The 16,524-nt window shown below is 55.0% G+C and overlaps 5 protein-coding genes across 5 annotated transcripts; 2 read left to right on the top strand and 3 right to left on the bottom strand.

The window, feature by feature from the left end:
- The first annotated feature begins 15 nt into the window (after nt 1-15).
- On the top strand, nt 16-5,923 carry BU25DRAFT_436330 (ANTH-domain-containing protein). The gene is made up of 9 exons (XM_033708941.1): nt 16-1,629; nt 1,760-1,928; nt 2,189-2,261; nt 2,317-2,381; nt 2,433-2,508; nt 2,585-2,826; nt 2,876-3,118; nt 3,167-5,577; nt 5,630-5,923. Exons 1-9 carry the CDS (start codon nt 199-201, stop codon nt 5,714-5,716), a joined length of 4,797 nt encoding a protein of 1,598 aa, XP_033566723.1. The 5' UTR covers nt 16-198; the 3' UTR covers nt 5,717-5,923.
- Nucleotides 5,924-7,666: 1,743 nt separating this feature from the next.
- On the bottom strand, nt 7,667-8,695 carry BU25DRAFT_453750 (uncharacterized protein; the record flags this gene model as incomplete). The annotated part of the gene is made up of 1 exon (XM_033709819.1): nt 7,667-8,695. One exon carries the CDS (start codon nt 8,693-8,695, stop codon nt 7,667-7,669), a length of 1,029 nt encoding a protein of 342 aa, XP_033566724.1.
- Nucleotides 8,696-9,326: 631 nt separating this feature from the next.
- On the bottom strand, nt 9,327-10,862 carry BU25DRAFT_444628 (uncharacterized protein). The gene is made up of 3 exons (XM_033709397.1): nt 10,261-10,862; nt 9,650-10,208; nt 9,327-9,583 (listed from the first exon to the last, which is right to left on the bottom strand). Exons 1-3 carry the CDS (start codon nt 10,529-10,531, stop codon nt 9,418-9,420), a joined length of 996 nt encoding a protein of 331 aa, XP_033566725.1. The 5' UTR covers nt 10,532-10,862; the 3' UTR covers nt 9,327-9,417.
- Nucleotides 10,863-10,992: 130 nt separating this feature from the next.
- On the top strand, nt 10,993-13,048 carry BU25DRAFT_436331 (uncharacterized protein; the record flags this gene model as incomplete). The annotated part of the gene is made up of 2 exons (XM_033708942.1): nt 10,993-12,087; nt 12,307-13,048. The coding sequence occupies exons 1-2, from the start codon at nt 11,027-11,029 to the stop codon at nt 13,046-13,048; spliced, it is 1,803 nt and encodes a 600-aa protein (XP_033566726.1). The 5' UTR covers nt 10,993-11,026.
- Nucleotides 13,049-14,161: 1,113 nt separating this feature from the next.
- Nucleotides 14,162-15,439, bottom strand: BU25DRAFT_317159 (lytic polysaccharide monooxygenase; the record flags this gene model as incomplete). Its single annotated transcript, XM_033702208.1, has 2 exons — nt 14,162-14,391; nt 14,725-15,439. Coding segments are annotated over 2 exons (945 nt in total), but the record flags the coding sequence as incomplete, so codon positions are not given.
- Nucleotides 15,440-16,524: the final 1,085 nt, after the last annotated feature.

Below are 16,524 nucleotides of genomic sequence, written 5' to 3' on the forward strand. Positions count from 1 at the left end.
GAAGCAAGGGTTAGTGTAAGCGCGACGCTGGGCAACAAAAGACGCGTCGGTTGCCACGCGCTACCATGTGACGACGCTAAGCGCTGCAGCCCTACGAAGCTACCAAATAGCTCTCCACTCTTTGCCGCATCTTCGCTGAACCACCGCGCATGGGGCCTTCACTCTGCCTCACCACCCAACAAATCTCTTACTGCCAAAATGCCACCCGCCGGTGAGCCGAGAAAGCCGGACATCTCCGCTGCAGCAAAGGAGCGCAACGAGTATATTCCTTCCTTCATTTCGAAGAAGCCATTCTATGCAATCGATGAGAATGGCAACGACAATGGCGACGATTACCTCGAGCATCAACGTCTGCAGAAGCAGGAGAAGGACTCAACATGGTACGATCGAGGAAGAAAGCTTGGGCCGGCGGCGACCAAGTATCGCAAAGGTGCGTGTGAGAACTGCGGAGCGATGACCCACAAGAAGAAGGATTGTCTTAGCAGGCCGCGCAAGGCAGGCGCAAAGTTTACGGGCAAGCGCATCGAAGCGGACGAAGTCATTCAAGACGTGCAACAAAGCTGGGACGCCAAGCGAGATCGGTGGAACGGGTACGATGCGTCAGACTTCAACCAGGTCATTGAAGAGTACAATGAGTTGGAAGAGTTGCGCAAGAAGACCAAGAAGGCTGCGGAAGGCGACAAGTCCGATGACGAGGAGGACGAAGGCGACAAGTACGATGCAGAGACGGACATGGGCAGGAAGCAGGCAACATCTACAAGGAACCTCCGGTTACGTGAGGACACTGCAAAGTACTTACTGAACCTTGACCTCGACTCGGCGAAGTACGACCCTAAGACACGATCGATGGTGGACAGTGGCGCGACTTCGGACAAAGCAGCACAACTGGTGGCAGAAGATGGGTTTATGCGTGCATCCGGTGATGCTGCAGAGTTTGAGAGAGCACAACGCTATGCCTGGGAGACACAAGAGCGAGGAGATAAGAATAAGCTCCATCTGCAGGCGAACCCTACGTCTGGTGAAGTCATGCGGAAGAAGCAGCTCCAGGAAGAGGAGGAGCAGAAGAAGGCTAAGGCCAAAGCTCTTGCTGAAAAGTACGGCACACAAGAGAAGTTCACCGACGAGTCAATACGTAAGATCGCAGTCACCGAGAACGAACGATATGTCGAGTACGACGAGCGAGGTGGTATCAAGGGCGCACCAAAGATCAAGGCCAAGTCGAAATACGCAGAGGATGTCTTTCCCGGAAATCATACATCAGTCTGGGGCAGTTGGTGGGCAAACTTCCAATGGGGTTTCGCATGCTGTCATTCCACGGTCAAGAACTCTTACTGTACTGGCGAGGCCGGCAAAGAGGCTTTCGAGAAAGCAGAAGCAATGCGAACAGGCGCTGATCTCGAGGAGGTTCCGAGGTCGATTGCATGGAAAGAGGAAGAAGCTCTCGAGGAGCACGTGCCTAATGCCCCTGAGAGGGATCAGAAGGCGAAGCAAGACTCGGCCAGTCGCAAGCGAACCATAGCCGAGATGACCAACGACGTGGACGAGGAGGAAATGGAGGAGTACAGGCGGAAGCGCACAACGGCAGCAGACCCCATGGCCGCATACCTGACGGGGAACATGGCCGATGCAGTATGAGCATGTGCATCGTTTTCTCTCCATCATTGAAAAGCTTCACTTTTTATCTTAGCATCGCGTGGCGCTGGCAAGGCGTTTATACCCAGGGCTGCACATCAGCAACGGCCTGTAGAATGACATATAGTTCCTGATGATCGAATGCGTTGTCCTGCAGAGTGCAGTGCTGATCGGTGTAATGCAGCTAGGGTTCGAGGCTTCCGTCTTCCCCATATGCACTTCTCTCCCACCATTACAGATGCCAACTCACAAAGAAACCGATTACACATGCAGCCGCGCGTATGCGTTGTATAACGGTAAGGCAGCGGTTTGGGAGAATTCGTGAACGCTGAATGGTGTGCGCAGAGTGGCTCAGAGCATTCGTCATGCCAAGAGCATGGGGCACCAACCTCCAGGCGGTCGCGCATCCAGGCATTCGAAGCTCATGCTCGGCCGTCCGAACTCACCCCTCCCACCAATTCTCCCTACACATACGCGCAGGCCTTTTGCATCGTGCCTGCCCACCTAATTGCCACCTTCCTTCTTTATATCACACGGTACTCGTGATTGCCTGCAGACAGCTCTGGACAGGCAGCGACGACCGTCAAGATGGCGCTCTATGGATCCAGCAGGAATGTTGACATGGGAAAGTCAGTCAGCTATGTATCACGTAATGGGATCCTATCATGCTGAGTTTTGTTACAGGCAAGAATCAGAGCTCGCTATCAACATTCGTAAAGCAACCAGCATCGAGGAGGTCTCACCGAAACGTATGTCCGCAACCTCCGAGACATTCAATCGAAGCTCATTGTAATGCGCAGGCAAGCATGTTCGAGCATGTATCGTGTACACATGGGACCACAAGAGCTCCGCCTCGTTCTGGCAGGGCATGAAAGTGTATGTCACGCCAGATGCTCCAAACGACCTCATGGGCGCATTGGAACGGCCGGAACATTGCTGAACACGAATGCAGGCAGCCAATCCTCGCCGACGAGATCCAGACATTCAAAGCGCTTATTACAGTACACAAGGTTCTCCAAGAAGGCCACCCAATCGTGCTAAAGGAGGCGCAATCCAACACTAGCTGGCTGGAGAGCTTGTCGCGGGGCTCCACAGACGGAGCAGGTGCAAGAGGATATGCGCCACTCATTTCAGAGTACATTTATTATCTCATGGCCAAGCTTGCGTTCCACCGACAGCACCCGGAGTTTAACGGTACGACCAACAAGTGCAATGCCTCGAGCGCAGGACTGACCATGGGCAGGCACTTTTGAGTACGAGGAGTATATCAGCCTGAAGTCCATCAACGACCCCAACGAGGGATACGAAACCATCTCAGATCTCATGACACTGCAGGATCAGATTGACGCATTCCAGAAGCTCATCTTCTCACACTTCCGAAGCGGCGCCAACAATGAGTGCAGGATAGCTGCGCTGGTGCCGTTGGTCCAGGAGAGCTATGGTATCTACAAGTTCATCACCAGCATGCTGCGTGCTATGCATACCAGTAAGTCTTGCGAATGAGCTGGAACTAAGATAAGGCTAACGAGCGCAGCACTGGGTGATGATGAGGCGCTCTCCCCCCTTCGTGGCAGGTACGACGCCCAACACTACCGCCTCGTCAAGTTCTACTACGAATGCTCGAATCTCCGATACCTGACAAGCTTGATCACGGTGCCCAAGCTCCCTCAAGACCCGCCGAACCTCCTGTCCGAAGACGAATCGGCACCTGCCCTGCCCGCGAGACCGAGGACAGAGAAGGTCCCAGAACCTGCTCCTGCACCGCGCGCACCATCTGTCGACCCCGAGCCGATCAACGAGTTCTGGAAAAATGACCAGAAGAGACAGCAGGAGCAGTACGAGGCAGAACAGCTGAGGTTGCAGCAGCAATGGGAGGAAGCACAGCGCCAACAGCAGCAATTGCAACTGCAGGCGCAAAGAGACTTCGAGGAGCAGCAGAGACTACAGGCGGAGCAAGCCCGTCTTGCGCAGGAGCAGCTTATGCGTGACCAGTACCAGCAGCAGACACAGGGCCGCCTTGCGGAGCTCGAGCGGGAGAACCTCAATGCGCGCGCGCAATATGAGCGCGACCAGCTCATGCTGCAGCAATATGACCAGAGGATGAAGGCGCTTGAGGGCGAGATTGCACAGATGAACCAGAACTTCTCTTCGCAGATGGGTTCTCGTGATGAGCAGCTCCGAGCGCTACAAGAGCAACTAAACACATGGCGATCGAAGTACGAGTCGCTTGCGAAGCTTTACTCTCAGCTACGACACGAGCATCTGCAGCTTTTGCAGAAGTTCAAGGCTGTCCAGCTCAAGGCCAACTCTGCACAAGAAGCCATCGATGCCCGCGATAAGCTTCAACGAGAGCTCAAGACAAAGAACCTCGAGCTGGCAGACATGATTCGCGAGCGCGACCGCGCGATGATGGAGAAGGATCGCAGCTCTGGTGGTCACCGCGACGAACTGGAGAGGCTCAAGCGCGAGCTGCGTGAAGCTCTGGACCGAGTCGACAACGCAGAGCGAGGCAAGGGCTCCGAGCTGTCTGCCATGCTGTCGCGACACAACCGTGAGATCGCGGATCTGGAAGAAGCTTTGCGTAACAAGACACGCCAACTTGACCAGCTGCAGATGAAGCACCGCGAAGGAGACTCGGATCTGGAGCGTCTGCTGCGCGACAAGGAAGAGGAGCTGGAGATTTTCCGTGCCGGCATGGACCAGACATTGCTCGAGCTGAATGAGCTCAAGCTGAACGGTAATGCCAACGATGACGTTCTCGATGGACACCTCGACACCATTATGCAGGACAGCCTACAGAAGATCAACGACATCATCGACTCCGTTCTGCAGAGTGGTGTACAGCGTGTGGATGATGCTCTCTACGAGCTGGACTCCTCGATGCAGGCTGGTAACCAGAACGCGACCGGTCCCTACGTGCTTTCACAGATCGAGAATGCATCGACAAGTACCATGGAGTTCTCGACTGCCTTCAACAACTTCATTGCGGATGGACACAACGCAAAACACACCGAAGTGATCAACGCAGTCAACAACTTTGCCGGTTCAATCGTGGACGTTCTCATCAACACCAAGGGTCTGACAAGATTTGCTTCAGACGAGAACAAGGCTGATCAGCTCATCAACGGAGCACGAGCCTCCGCGACCTCGACCATCAGATTCTTTCGCAACGTTCAGTCGGTACGGATGTACGACCTCGATGCTGAGCAGAAGATCGATGTGGTCATCAACAACAGCTCCGAGGTCGTTCGCAACTTGCAGAGTTTGTCTAAGCTCGCGGACGCCTTCGCACCCAAGAGCAAGCTCAACACCAACGGAGACCTTGGCGAAGTTGTTGACGACGAGCTGACGAAGGCTGCGAATGCTATCCAGGCTGCTACTGACCGCCTCGCCAAGCTGAAGAACAAGCCGCGGGACCAGTACTCTACCTACGAGCTCAAGATTCACGATTCAATCCTTGATGCGGCCATCGCAGTCACAAATGCCATCGCACAGCTCATCAAGGCAGCCACAGCCTCACAGCAAGAAATTGTCCGTGAGGGTCGCGGCAGCATGTCCAAGACCCAGTTCTACAAGAAGCACAACCGCTGGACAGAAGGCCTCATCAGCGCAGCCAAGGCCGTAGCTACCTCGACAAACATGCTCATCGAGACCGCTGATGGTGTCATCTCTGGCCGCAATTCGCCCGAGCAGCTCATCGTCGCGTCTAACGACGTCGCAGCTTCCACTGCTCAGCTTGTCGCTGCTAGTCGTGTGAAGGCCAGCTTCATGAGCAAGACCCAGGACAGGCTCGAGACTGCGTCAAAGGCCGTCACTGCTGCTTGTCGTTCGCTTGTCAGGCAGGTGCAGGACATTATTGCCCAGAAGAACAGGGACGATGGTGAGGTTGTGGATTACACCAAGTTGAGTGATCACGAGTTCAAGGTTAGGCAGATGGAGCAGCAGGTATGTCTCACACCGCTCAATTCGATGGTCAATATGCTAATCAATTACACAGGTCGAGATTCTGCAGCTCGAAAACCAGCTCTCGCAAGCTCGCATCAGGCTCGGCGAGATGCGCAAGCTGTCGTACCTCGAAGAGTAAGCTCATCATATCGAACGCTCATACGTACGAGCTCATAGTCATCCTTTTCTTCGTAGATAGTTTCTGTGTCATTGTTCATCATCGTTTGGCGGAAGGTCAAGTGTCAGGGAAGAGATGGAAGTCACTAGGGGTATTTACAAGGCCTGAAGAAGCACAGGCATGTTGTTTATTGCCTACATCAATACCATATAGTTTATCCCACCCTTCATTGCATTGCCCTTCTACAGCATATATTCATACTGTGCATAGTTGCGGCCACGTCCCTCGACCGCTCCCCCTTCATTCCCTCCGTCGTTCTCCCTCCTGCCTTTCCAATCCACCCTTCGTTCCACCCTTCTTGTTTACTCTCCAACAGGACCAGATGCTCACTCAAACCCCTCACATTCTTCGTCCTGATCCGCCTCACTAAATCCTCAACCTCCAGAGCACCCACCTTCGCCTGCCGAACCGACCTCCGAACCGTCAGGCACATAGCGCACGCAGCAGCCGGGACATCTCCTCGCATTCTCTGAGGCGCCGCCTCTATTCCCCCGCTCAAATCACCCTGTGTCATGCCCTCCTCCAACCAGCCCCGCCAACACGCCTCATGCAACAGATGCGCGCAGCCTGCGACTTGCGACTTCGCTCTGTATAACGCGGGTCGCCTTCGCCTTGTACCTTGGGCTTCAGGTGCAGTGTAGGACGAGGGGAGGTGCTGCAGTTGGCATATGTGGGTGAGGTTGCATAGTGCACATTGTCCTTTCTGGGCGGGGCTGATGAGGGTGTAGAGTGTAGAGAGAAGTTCTGGGGGGTTGGGCGTGGGTTGGGGGGATGCTGGAGGAGATTGTAGGGGTGGGGTGTTGATTTCAATGTTGTCAAGGAAGAGGTAGATTCATCAGAAATTACTGGGTAGTGGGAACCGCGGTCTCACGTGGGAGAATGGAGGGTTAAAAGGCCTGGGAGTAGAGGCCCGCATTGTGCGAGATAGGTTCCCTGATATGTAGCGAAAGCACAAAGATGTCTCCCTGTGGGTCCAAAAACACACACCACATCTCTGTATTGCCCGCAGTCCGGCACGTTCGCCTTCTGCACAGCTGCCATCCTCGCAGTTCGTTCTATCTTCTGCAACAAATTCTCGCTCTGTACAACTCCCGCTCTACACATCTCGACCAATGCCCTCAGATAACAACACCACCTCGCATCCTCGCCCGTACGGTCTCGATCCCTCCATGCACGCTGAACGTCTCTATCTCCCTATCGCGTTTCACAGCCAAGCCATCCTCTAACCACGACAAGGCACACCGCGTGAAAAACATAACCGCAGCGCTGAAACTGGAAGACAGTTATTTACGCCCGTTGCTCGACTTTCAAGCTTTGGATGATCACGAGCTCTTAAGTTTCTCGAGCGAACATGGAAGTGCAGATCGCAGACACCGCACTACCAAGTTGGAGATGTAAGTTGGAGATGTACTGCAAGGGACTAAACAGAGGCGGGTGGAGGAGCAGCGAATTCATGGCCTCGTCAGTGAACGAACATGGTGGTGGAGTGCGTGCGGCGCTATCAGGGTAGGGTGCGCCGGTCTCTCATGGCGAGCCTGTGGGCGATGTCGATTTCTAGGGATCTCGGGTCGGGGATGAGATGGGTGACGGGCGCTGGCGAGGAGGTTGGGCGTGTGTAGTCTGTTGGGTGGGGTATTGGCATGGTTGGCTGGATGTAAATGCGAGTAGAATTGTATATGAGGCACAATGGATGGATTCTTGCGACGGATATCGAATGAATAAGTGTGGTAATTACGCTCAGTCTGCATCTTTAGTTGAAGTGGATCTAGTTTGCTCGTAGAGCGTTTGCGACTTGCGTTACAAAGGCGCTGGATGTATGAAGAAATGTATTGAAAACGTGATGTGAGACGGCCACGATGTTCCATCCCATCCATTTCTGGAGACTTGCTCGGTCGCATGCAGAGTGAGGTCTCAATAATCAGTGCTTGTCGCCTTCAACAGGCGTTTATGCCGCATGTCCAGCTCCTCCTGGGTGTGACTCCTCATCGTCCGCTTCAAACTCTCGCAGTTGTAGCAGCTGTTGGTATCACCGGGGAAACCATAAGCTTCGATATCTCGAAATGTGCCAAAACATGCAGCATGCACTTTGTGTCTGCAGCCATGCAACAACCATATGACTGCTACTCCTTGATGACACGGATCCGTATGGGTCTTGTTGCAGCCTACGCAGTTGAAGAAACGCATGTTGTGACTCCATATACGCATCATAGCGTGGTAGAGAAAGTCTTCGTTGAGTAGAGGCAACTTGTGTGACTCTTCTTGCGTAGGCTCAGATGTAGTGGTAGTGTGTAGCTTCTGCAGTTTCTGCAATGCGCCGCTGTCGCTGTGCTCGTGGCTACCACTGTCATAACGCTGATGTTTTCCCGATGGTTCAGTACCTTCGATCGCCGTGAATGGGTCGTTTATCTCGTTGATAAGGGCAGGAGTAGGCCTAAAGCCTTGAGCGCCTAGGTGTGCACGCATCCTTTTGACACGCTCCCTGCTCGCCTCCTGACGCCGGCATAACTCCGCTTGCTTCTCCTGGTACGTTGGAAGAGAACGGACGAAGTGGTCTGACAACTCGTCTACAGGAGGACCGGATGTTACTGCGTGGACGGGTGAGGGTCCAAATAGCCATCTTGCAGCTTCGCGCTGTGGTGTGCCGACCGGAGTCGTTGAGAGAGACAATGAGCTGGCTTTTTGTTGCAATGTGAGGGTGCTGGATTTCCTCTGTAAGGACCTTATGACCTTTGCGAAGTTTGATTCGGTCAAGGTGAGTGACTCCGTTGAGGAGGTCGATCTGCTGTCGTCATCTGAGCCTTCGCGTGACTTCGTGGGCGAAGGCGGCAAAGGTACGCTCGTAGGTGTACGTTTGAGCCATTTCATGGTGTCAGAAAGTCTCGTTGGTGAAGATGGAGGTGTGAAGTCGAAGATGGAGAGAGGCTGCAGTAGTTGGGACATTTTGTCGTGTGCTCGCTCATCAATCGTATGGACCAAGTGAGGAGGCGGGTAGCGAAACGTGGTAGCAGGTATAAAGCAACGTGGTTGAGGGTTGGAGTAGACCCAATGTCTTCCTGGGTATAACAAACCATTGTATACCAAAACATACACGGACCGTGTCTAAGGCGCGTGTCATCGCTCAGGTCGAGTGGTGGTCGGTCCCCACCTTGACATGCATGGATGAGCTTGTTTGGTAAGGTTGTGCTCAACGTCCAGAGAGCATCTCATAGGGCTGTTGCTGGAAGCGTGTGCGCACAATTTGACAACTAACAAATTTTGTCGAATGATTCATGGATAAGGGTCGATGCACCCTGAGCTGTTTGCGGGGCTCCGGTGCATGAGCGCGGATGGCTCGTCATTCAACCAAGATTCTCGGCGGTCGGACGGATCTTCGACTGGCTGACGAGAGATGTACTGGTCATTTGTTTGTGCGGTGATGAGACGCTTGTGGAACTGTTGACAGTGTCTTTGATCGTGTACGAAGGATGGTTGAGTTGAGACGGGTGAGGGAAGGTGCAAGCGAAAGACGAAGAGCACCCAACTTACAGCAGGCTTGATTAATGGGCGTGTGAAGGAACTCGATGAATTATGCATTATGAATTACTGACGTCCTCAGTGTGAGGAAATCTCGTGTGTTGTGCCATATTGTAGCCATGGTCGCTGTGGTATCGACTATACACTGCTCACGTAGGGCGGTTGGTCGTCTCTCGAGGAGAACTCAACGGCGATTCCAGCTCCACTGCCTGCGCTCCTCCCGCCGTACTTGGTGCACTCGGTGCAGTCGCCGGCAGTTCGACAGGCTTCTCGTTCCTCTCCCCACTCAATTCCTGCGTGACTGGTGGTGCATCCCTGTGCATGTTAGCCACTCCTCTACCCCATATCAAAAAGGTCAGGCGGAAGCCAGTGGCATCCTACCTTCCAGCGGCGACTTCCGCTTCGGCCATGTATGCGTACTTTGTGCTCGGTGATCTCGGATGCAGCGCGTATTCGTCTGCAGCCATCTCAGAGGGCGCAGCGGATCCATTGCGGTTCCTGCGCCGCCGGAGCAGGAAGAAGACTCCCACGCCAATGAGTGCAGCGACGGGGATGCCAACGCCGAGACCGACGCCGAGGGCCGTGGTGTTGGACTTCTTTGTTGGTTCGGCGGCGGATGAGGGCGTGGACGTTGCTGATGCGCTGGCAATTGATGCGGAAGACGCCGCGGAGAACACAGCTGTAGATGCACTCGCCGATGCTGATGTTGATGCGCTTGATGTCGTTGCGATCGAAGAGGAAGTTGAAGAGGCTGCGGAAGTGTGGGTTTGCGTGTATGACTCGCCGATGATAGTTACGGTGTATACATCTGCGGGCGACTGCGCGAAGGTGAAGATCTCGAACCCGGAGTTGGCCTGGCAGTCGCAGCCGTCGTAGCAGCAGTAGGAGTCAGTACTGGTGGAGTTGCAACTGTAGACTGGTACGCCGTTGTTGTCGATGTCTGCGAAGCGTCAGTAATGTGGCCTTGAGGATCGAGTCGAGCGGAGATCTACCTAGACAATGGCGTGGACAATTTCCAGACTTCCAATCTGCATCTGTACATGTTCCTCGATGCAAACGCGCTTTGACGGGATCGTGTGGGTCAGATACACAGAGTCCGTTCGACAGACACGCTTGGTTGTCGTAGCAGCAAGCAGAGACCAGAGCATTTGGGTTGCAAGCCGTATCTGAATCGACTTTACCGCCATTTGGGAAGTAGCATTGTGCCGCCAGCACGGTCGTGGAACAGGCCAGAGCCGTCACAAGTCGAGCGAGTGCGTGCATCGTGAAGGTGCTCCGAGGGGAGCAGTCAAAACGAGTGTGGAGCAGAGAAAGATAGATGGCGGAGACGTCCTCTTTAGGGGGATGCACCGCAGCAGGGCTATATGGTGCCAGACCGTATTGTTGATAGCATTGCGGTGCGCGGTAATCTCCAGCCGTTATAGTTCGAGTGCTTTCACGTTCAGGCGTCCAAACCTCAGCACATGCATGGTGGTGTACAAGCTGCAATGGTGTGGATATCCATTGGCTCGATCGTGATAGTGAGATTACATTCCCATCTCTTGCATCCTGTTTTTCATCTTTAGAGCGTAGAGCAATCTAAGCACGAGAGCAGAAGTACAAGGATGGTGCAACCCCGGAGCATTTCTGTGGAGGGCTTGATGCTGCGAGGCTAGTGCGGCGCGTGAGGTGGAGCCCTCCCGCAACGAGGCACCCGCGTCATTCACAATTCCTCGATCGACGCATGCGTGCCATGAACTGCTATCAATAACGCCCACCATGACTGAGCCACGGCGGTCGACGAGGGCGCGCGCCCGCGAAGAAGTTGCCCCGCCGGCCCCCGAGACGCCCGCGGAGAAGGCTGCAAAGGGCGCGAAGTCGACATTGAAGCGCAAACGAACCAGCATCGCCGTCAAGGACTCAACGCCAAGCACGCCCGTTGGAGGAGCAACACAGCAGGGCCCTCAACAGACGCTGCCCCTCAGGATCGCGGAAGGCCAGCCGCTGCCTACGCTCCCCGAACCGCAACCACTCGATCTGTCCTCGGCGGAATGGCAGAACATCCAGCAGAGCGGCGTCCTCAGCGCGTCGCTGCAGCGGTCGCGCGCAGTCTGGGTGTCAGGCGTCAATTTCCGCACCTTCCACAAGAAGCACACAATGCCGAAGAAGTTGACCGAGCGGACGGATGCAGACAAGGCCGGGAGGGCGAGGCAGAAGGAAATCGAGAAGAACTTCCCGCAGGTGGGAACTTTGGACGCACAGCTTGTCATTGAGCCGCATACGTTCCCTATCAAGCTGTATGCGCCCAAAGAGGGCAGTCGAGCTGCACCGAAGAAGATGCCGGCTCCACCGCAGCAGTATGGAGCGTGGCCGAATCACAGCCAGCACAGCCAGCACAGCCAGCATCCTCCACAGTATCAGCAATACAACCAGCCGCCATACCCACCAAAACAGCAGCCCCAACCACGACCGCCGCCACCCAAGCCCGTTCAACAAGCGCCTCCGCAGACAGCACCAGGGCCAGCATCAACGCCAGCACCCGACCCGGTCATCCACATGCTCGCGGCAAGGGCAGGCACAGATCCAGAGCTGAAGGCGGTGATGAAGATTGTGGCTGCTGGGCAGGCGAGCAAGGAGCAGCTCGAATTCTTTCAGACGCACATCAACGAGTTGACGGAGATATTGGAAAAGAACAAGAAAGCAAAGGCACCAATGCCGCTGCCTCCTACTCCTGCACCACCGAAACACCAGGCACCATCTCCAGCACCGCCGAAACACCAAGCCTCAGCTTCAGCGCCACCGAAACATCAAGCTCCAGCTCCAGCTCCAGCTCCTACACCGTCTCCTGCTCCACCGAGGCAACAAGCACCAACATCTCCGCCTCCACCTCCACCTCCACCTCCACGACCTGCACCGCCTGCTCAGCAGCAGCGACAGGCACCGTCACTTACACCTACACCGAAGCCGTTCAGCCCAGCGCCGCATCAAGCACAGCAGCAGCGACCGCCTCCTCCTCACGCGAGACCCCCTCCGCCCACATATCCTGTGAAGAACTACAGCCAACCACCGTACTATCAACAACCTCCACCTCACTACGCTCCCCAGCAACCGCCACGGGTTACATATCGCCCACTTACATTCGAGTTTGTGGAGGGTAATGGCGACCGTTTCTACTTTCCTTCGTACAGCTTCATGGAATGGCTACCAAACGGCTCGGGCGCAAAGTTTAGTTTCCTTGTGACCAAGCTCAAGCCGAAGTCGGAAGCTGCGGTCAAGCCCCCATCCACACCAGCGCCGCCACAAACTCCCACACCCGCAGGCGTGCCCACCATAACACCCAGCGCAAACGGCTCACACAACCCACCATTCCCACCGACACCGGCCGGTCCGACCGCTACACCCACACCTACGCCGTCTTACATTGCTCCTCCGCGCATCGAAGACTTCGATGAGCGCAACGATCTAAAAGACATCGACTTCTACCAGCCGGTCACAGTCCTCGTCCTCACCGACGAGCACGAAGTCAAGAACGCCCTGCCACGCGCCATCCGCCCGCCGAGCGTGGTGGAGAAGTACATGGAAGAGGTATTCGACACATGCAAGCGCGCAGAGGAGACGTATCTAGCTTTCAGGCTGCCCAAGGACGGCAATATGGAAGTCGATGTAGGTGCCAGGAGCGGCGATGTTACGCCGAGCGTGGGGACGCCGATTGCGGATGTGGTGATGGGCGGGATGGGAGCGGCAGTCGCAGAGAAGAGGAAGAGTACTGCTGGACGATCGAGGAAGAGTATTGCTGTATGAGAAAGTGTACGAGTACTGTGTCCGATCAAGCGGAGGAACAATCGACGACTTGAGATATACCCATTGGCTGCAACAAGCTGCTATACAAAGCACATATCATCCCTACAACTTCCCTTGAGGGGTTTACATTTTGACGTCCAGTGTGCGTGAGCCATTATATTGGCCAGAGAATATACATGTTTGTCACATGCTGCCTAGACCACGCTCCACTATCATGGCCGTTCTCGCAGCCACGAGCGCCTAAACTTCACTGCGCTACATGCCACCTCGCCGCCGCCGACTACCTACTCGGATCCGGCTTGCATCACCATCATTTTCCTAAGTCTTGTTCTACTCAGCTGCTCAGGGTTCAACGCATGAATCTCCCATGCGCTATTGCCACTGGCTACCCCCATATAAGATTTGTGGTGGCTGAGCAAGTGAAGCGAGCTATTTCAGGGGCGTAGATCCGGAGCCGGTATCCACTGCATGACCACAGGGGTGTGCTGGCGTGAGGTGTGGCGATGAGGGGGGTGGAGACAGGTACGGTTTCATGCGTCGGGATCTGAGGCGCGAGAGCCGAACTTTGCGAAAAGTGAGAAGGCAGCAGTTGGGTGGTGGGTGTTGAGGGCTACCAAGGTGAGAGAGACAATTTGATCTCAAGATAGAATGTTGGTGGACTGTTGGGTGTATACGTCCCGTAAGGGTAGCGATGTTTGACGATAAGTGCTGTGACAACCATCAAACCTCAGGCTCAACCTTTCCATCGCACACAAAGGCCTAGAAGAAAGAACCGAAAACATAGCGAACGTCAAAGGTGGATAGGAAGATGTGAAGTGTATGTATGTATTGTTTATGGAACTCGTTTTCGTATCAACATGTGGCTTTCTGGAGATGATCCAATGCCTATCCTCCCAAGCGCCAGTAATGCAATGCTTCTCTCAGCGAAAGTCTAGTGTACAACAATCCATGGTCGCAGACCTACATCCCCTTTTTCAAATATCGAACGAATGACTAAAGAATAAATATCAAGCGATATCAATATCATAAGTGTCTCTGAAGAGCGGCGCAAGCCGAAGAGTGTGAAGTAGCGACTCAGTGCGTGTGGACGTGACCAACAAGACCACGGTTGCGGCGAACAACACGGCCGTTGTACCCGCGCTTCTGAATGGTGCCGTTAGAGCACGTGGTTCCAGCGGCGACGGCCTGCCAGACGACCTTGCCCTGGTTGCAAAGACCAAACTGGGTGGTGCCGTTGCAGACGATAGCGCCGTCGGTGGTGCAAGTACCGTCGCCACCAGCTGCGGGAGCGGTGGTGGGTGTAGCGCCTGAGGCACCGGTACCGGCAGCAGGAGTTGTGGCGGCTGGCTTGGAGGCAGCGGCGGTTGACTTGGCGGGTGTAGCGGGTGTGCCGGTGACGGTGACGAGAGTGGTCTGGGTGGAGGCGACGGGGGCGGCGCTGGAAGCTCCAGGGGCGAAGACACCGCCAGCACCACCTGTGGCAGCGGCAGAAGTAACAGCGGCCTTGGATGTGGCAGAGGGAGCAGCGGAAGCTCCACCAGAAGCACCATCAGCGGCTGAGGTCGGGGCAGCAGCGGCAGAGGTGGCAGCAGCAGAGGTAGCGCCGGCGCCAGCGGGAGGGGTGTACATGCCGTCATTGCCAGCAGCGGAAGAAAGAGCAGCAGAAGCCTGACCACCAGCAGCAGAAGAAGCGGGAGCACCAGAACCAGTAGGGGACGAAGAGTCAGCAGGTGTGGTGCCAGTGGCGCCGCAACCAGTACCTGTGGGAGCCTTCAGATCGTTGGTACCACCGTTTGTGACAACAGATCCAGGGTCGGGGAATTGAACGGCGAAGTTGGGAACGGACTTGCAGGTGTCGTCAATGTTGGCAACGAGCATGTTGGGTAGCTTCTGGAACTCGGAGTCGTCGCTGGCACCTCCAGTAACCTCGATAGGTGCGCAGTTCATGTAGAGCTCAGGGGCACCAGAGAGCTTTGAAAACCAGGTCCAGGCAAATGTAGCCTTACCGTTGGGAATGCTGTCGGGGAGGGTGAAGTCGTAAGCCTCAGCCTCGCCGCTAACACCGGGGCATCCACCCTCCATTGACTTGATGACCTTGAAGACAGAACTGGCAGTAGGCTCAGTGTCCAGCGTGACGCTCAATTGGCAAGAACCACCTCCGTGTACTGCGCTTCCGGACAGAGTGAGTGTCTGCTTCTCTCCTACTGCCATGGTGTTCATTGTGGAGACTGTGAAGCCATTCTGAGATTTGCAGGGGTACTGCGCCTTAGTGATAGGGCTGTTGTCGAGCTTGTCCACGCTGTAAGGAACGGGTGCCTTCATGAGGACGTGGGCATCTGCGACATATGCGCAAAGGGTAGCGGTTGCCAAGATGACTGATCGGAGAGACATGATGATGGTGGTATAACTGATATCTCCAAAGTATTGTGATAAGGACTGTGATGTATAATCAAAAACGACTAGTCCAGCTAGCAAGAAAGAGAAGAATGCAGATGCGAAGAAGGTAGAAGCTGCTGAGAGAGCGTGTTGTGTGATGAGGCCAAGAGGGAGGCTCTGGCAAACGTTTATATAAGATGTTAGGCTGCATTGCTGTCTGCCGCCACCAGACCTTCATCGAGTCTATTATGACGATCCCTAATCAAACGGCACGTCTGGACGATGCCAGTCCGAACGCAAAACGATGGACTTGAGAGACGTGGACTGACCCACAACGGGGAGCGTCTACTCAGTGAAACGGGCGGTCCAGGTGTGACCAAGGCTGTGAGCCAAAGAAAGGCCAGTAGCCTCGCAGGGTCGACGCAGGCACATCATGCATCGTCGCCGAAAAGGGCAGGCCGCGGAACTCAAGGGCTCGAGGTTTGCCATGTCTCGGGCGCCTTCAGGAGAAGTTTCGTTTCGATAGTCCATGAGGTTGATGATTGGTTGGGGGGCTGAGTCGCTTAGCGGGCCGCAAGATCTTCCGGGCCCGTGTTTTGGAGTGTGTCGCAAGTCCACCTCCACAGCCCCTGCAAAAGCTGATCGATTGGTCGACCGCTCACTTTTTTGGTAGACCGTCTTTTGCTACATCCATGCGTCCATCCACAGCGCCTGCTAACAAAGCTTGACTTCTGAAGCGAGGCCTCAGGGTCTTGTCACATCTGCCTCTCAACAGCTGTCGAGACTGGCTGCAGCGAAGCGCTAGATGCTGTTCGTGGCTTCCGTCGTACAGCGGGCCCGTGAACTGCGGGATATGTTCCCTGCGACCACCTGTCCAGACATACCGCGATGTTTCGAAGTCCATCACACTGACTCTTACCACGTTTTTCTATGAGGCTCCCGGTTGCCACGACTTGTCGGTGTTGATAGTGGAGACCTCGGTGTGTTCCTTACATGTCTAATTGATGCAAGTCCGCAGACCAGTGATCCTGCCCACAAGGAAAGACGTCGCCCAAGGACCCGCAGGTGGCGGTGCTCCAGTGTGCTGCGCCACGGCGGAG

Source organism: Macroventuria anomochaeta (assembly GCF_010093625.1).
Source record: "Macroventuria anomochaeta strain CBS 525.71 unplaced genomic scaffold BU25scaffold_2, whole genome shotgun sequence".
Lineage (NCBI taxonomy): Eukaryota > Fungi > Ascomycota > Dothideomycetes > Pleosporales > Didymellaceae > Macroventuria > Macroventuria anomochaeta.

Excerpts from the sequence above, each read along its gene's own strand:
- BU25DRAFT_436330 (XM_033708941.1), top strand. The coding sequence starts at position 199 with ATGCCACCCGCCGGTGAGCCGAGAAAGCCGGACATCTCCGCTGCAGCA. Across the intron at positions 1,630-1,759 it reads CGGGGAACATGGCCGATGCA|TTCCTGATGATCGAATGCGT; the intron begins GTATGAGCATGT and ends AATGACATATAG. Across the intron at positions 5,578-5,629 it reads TTAGGCAGATGGAGCAGCAG|GTCGAGATTCTGCAGCTCGA; the intron begins GTATGTCTCACA and ends TCAATTACACAG.
- BU25DRAFT_444628 (XM_033709397.1), bottom strand. The coding sequence starts at position 10,531 with ATGCACGCACTCGCTCGACTTGTGACGGCTCTGGCCTGTTCCACGACC. Across the intron at positions 10,209-10,260 it reads TTGTCCACGCCATTGTCTAG|ACATCGACAACAACGGCGTA; the intron begins GTAGATCTCCGC and ends GACGCTTCGCAG. Across the intron at positions 9,584-9,649 it reads GCGGAAGTCGCCGCTGGAAG|GGATGCACCACCAGTCACGC; the intron begins GTAGGATGCCAC and ends TAACATGCACAG.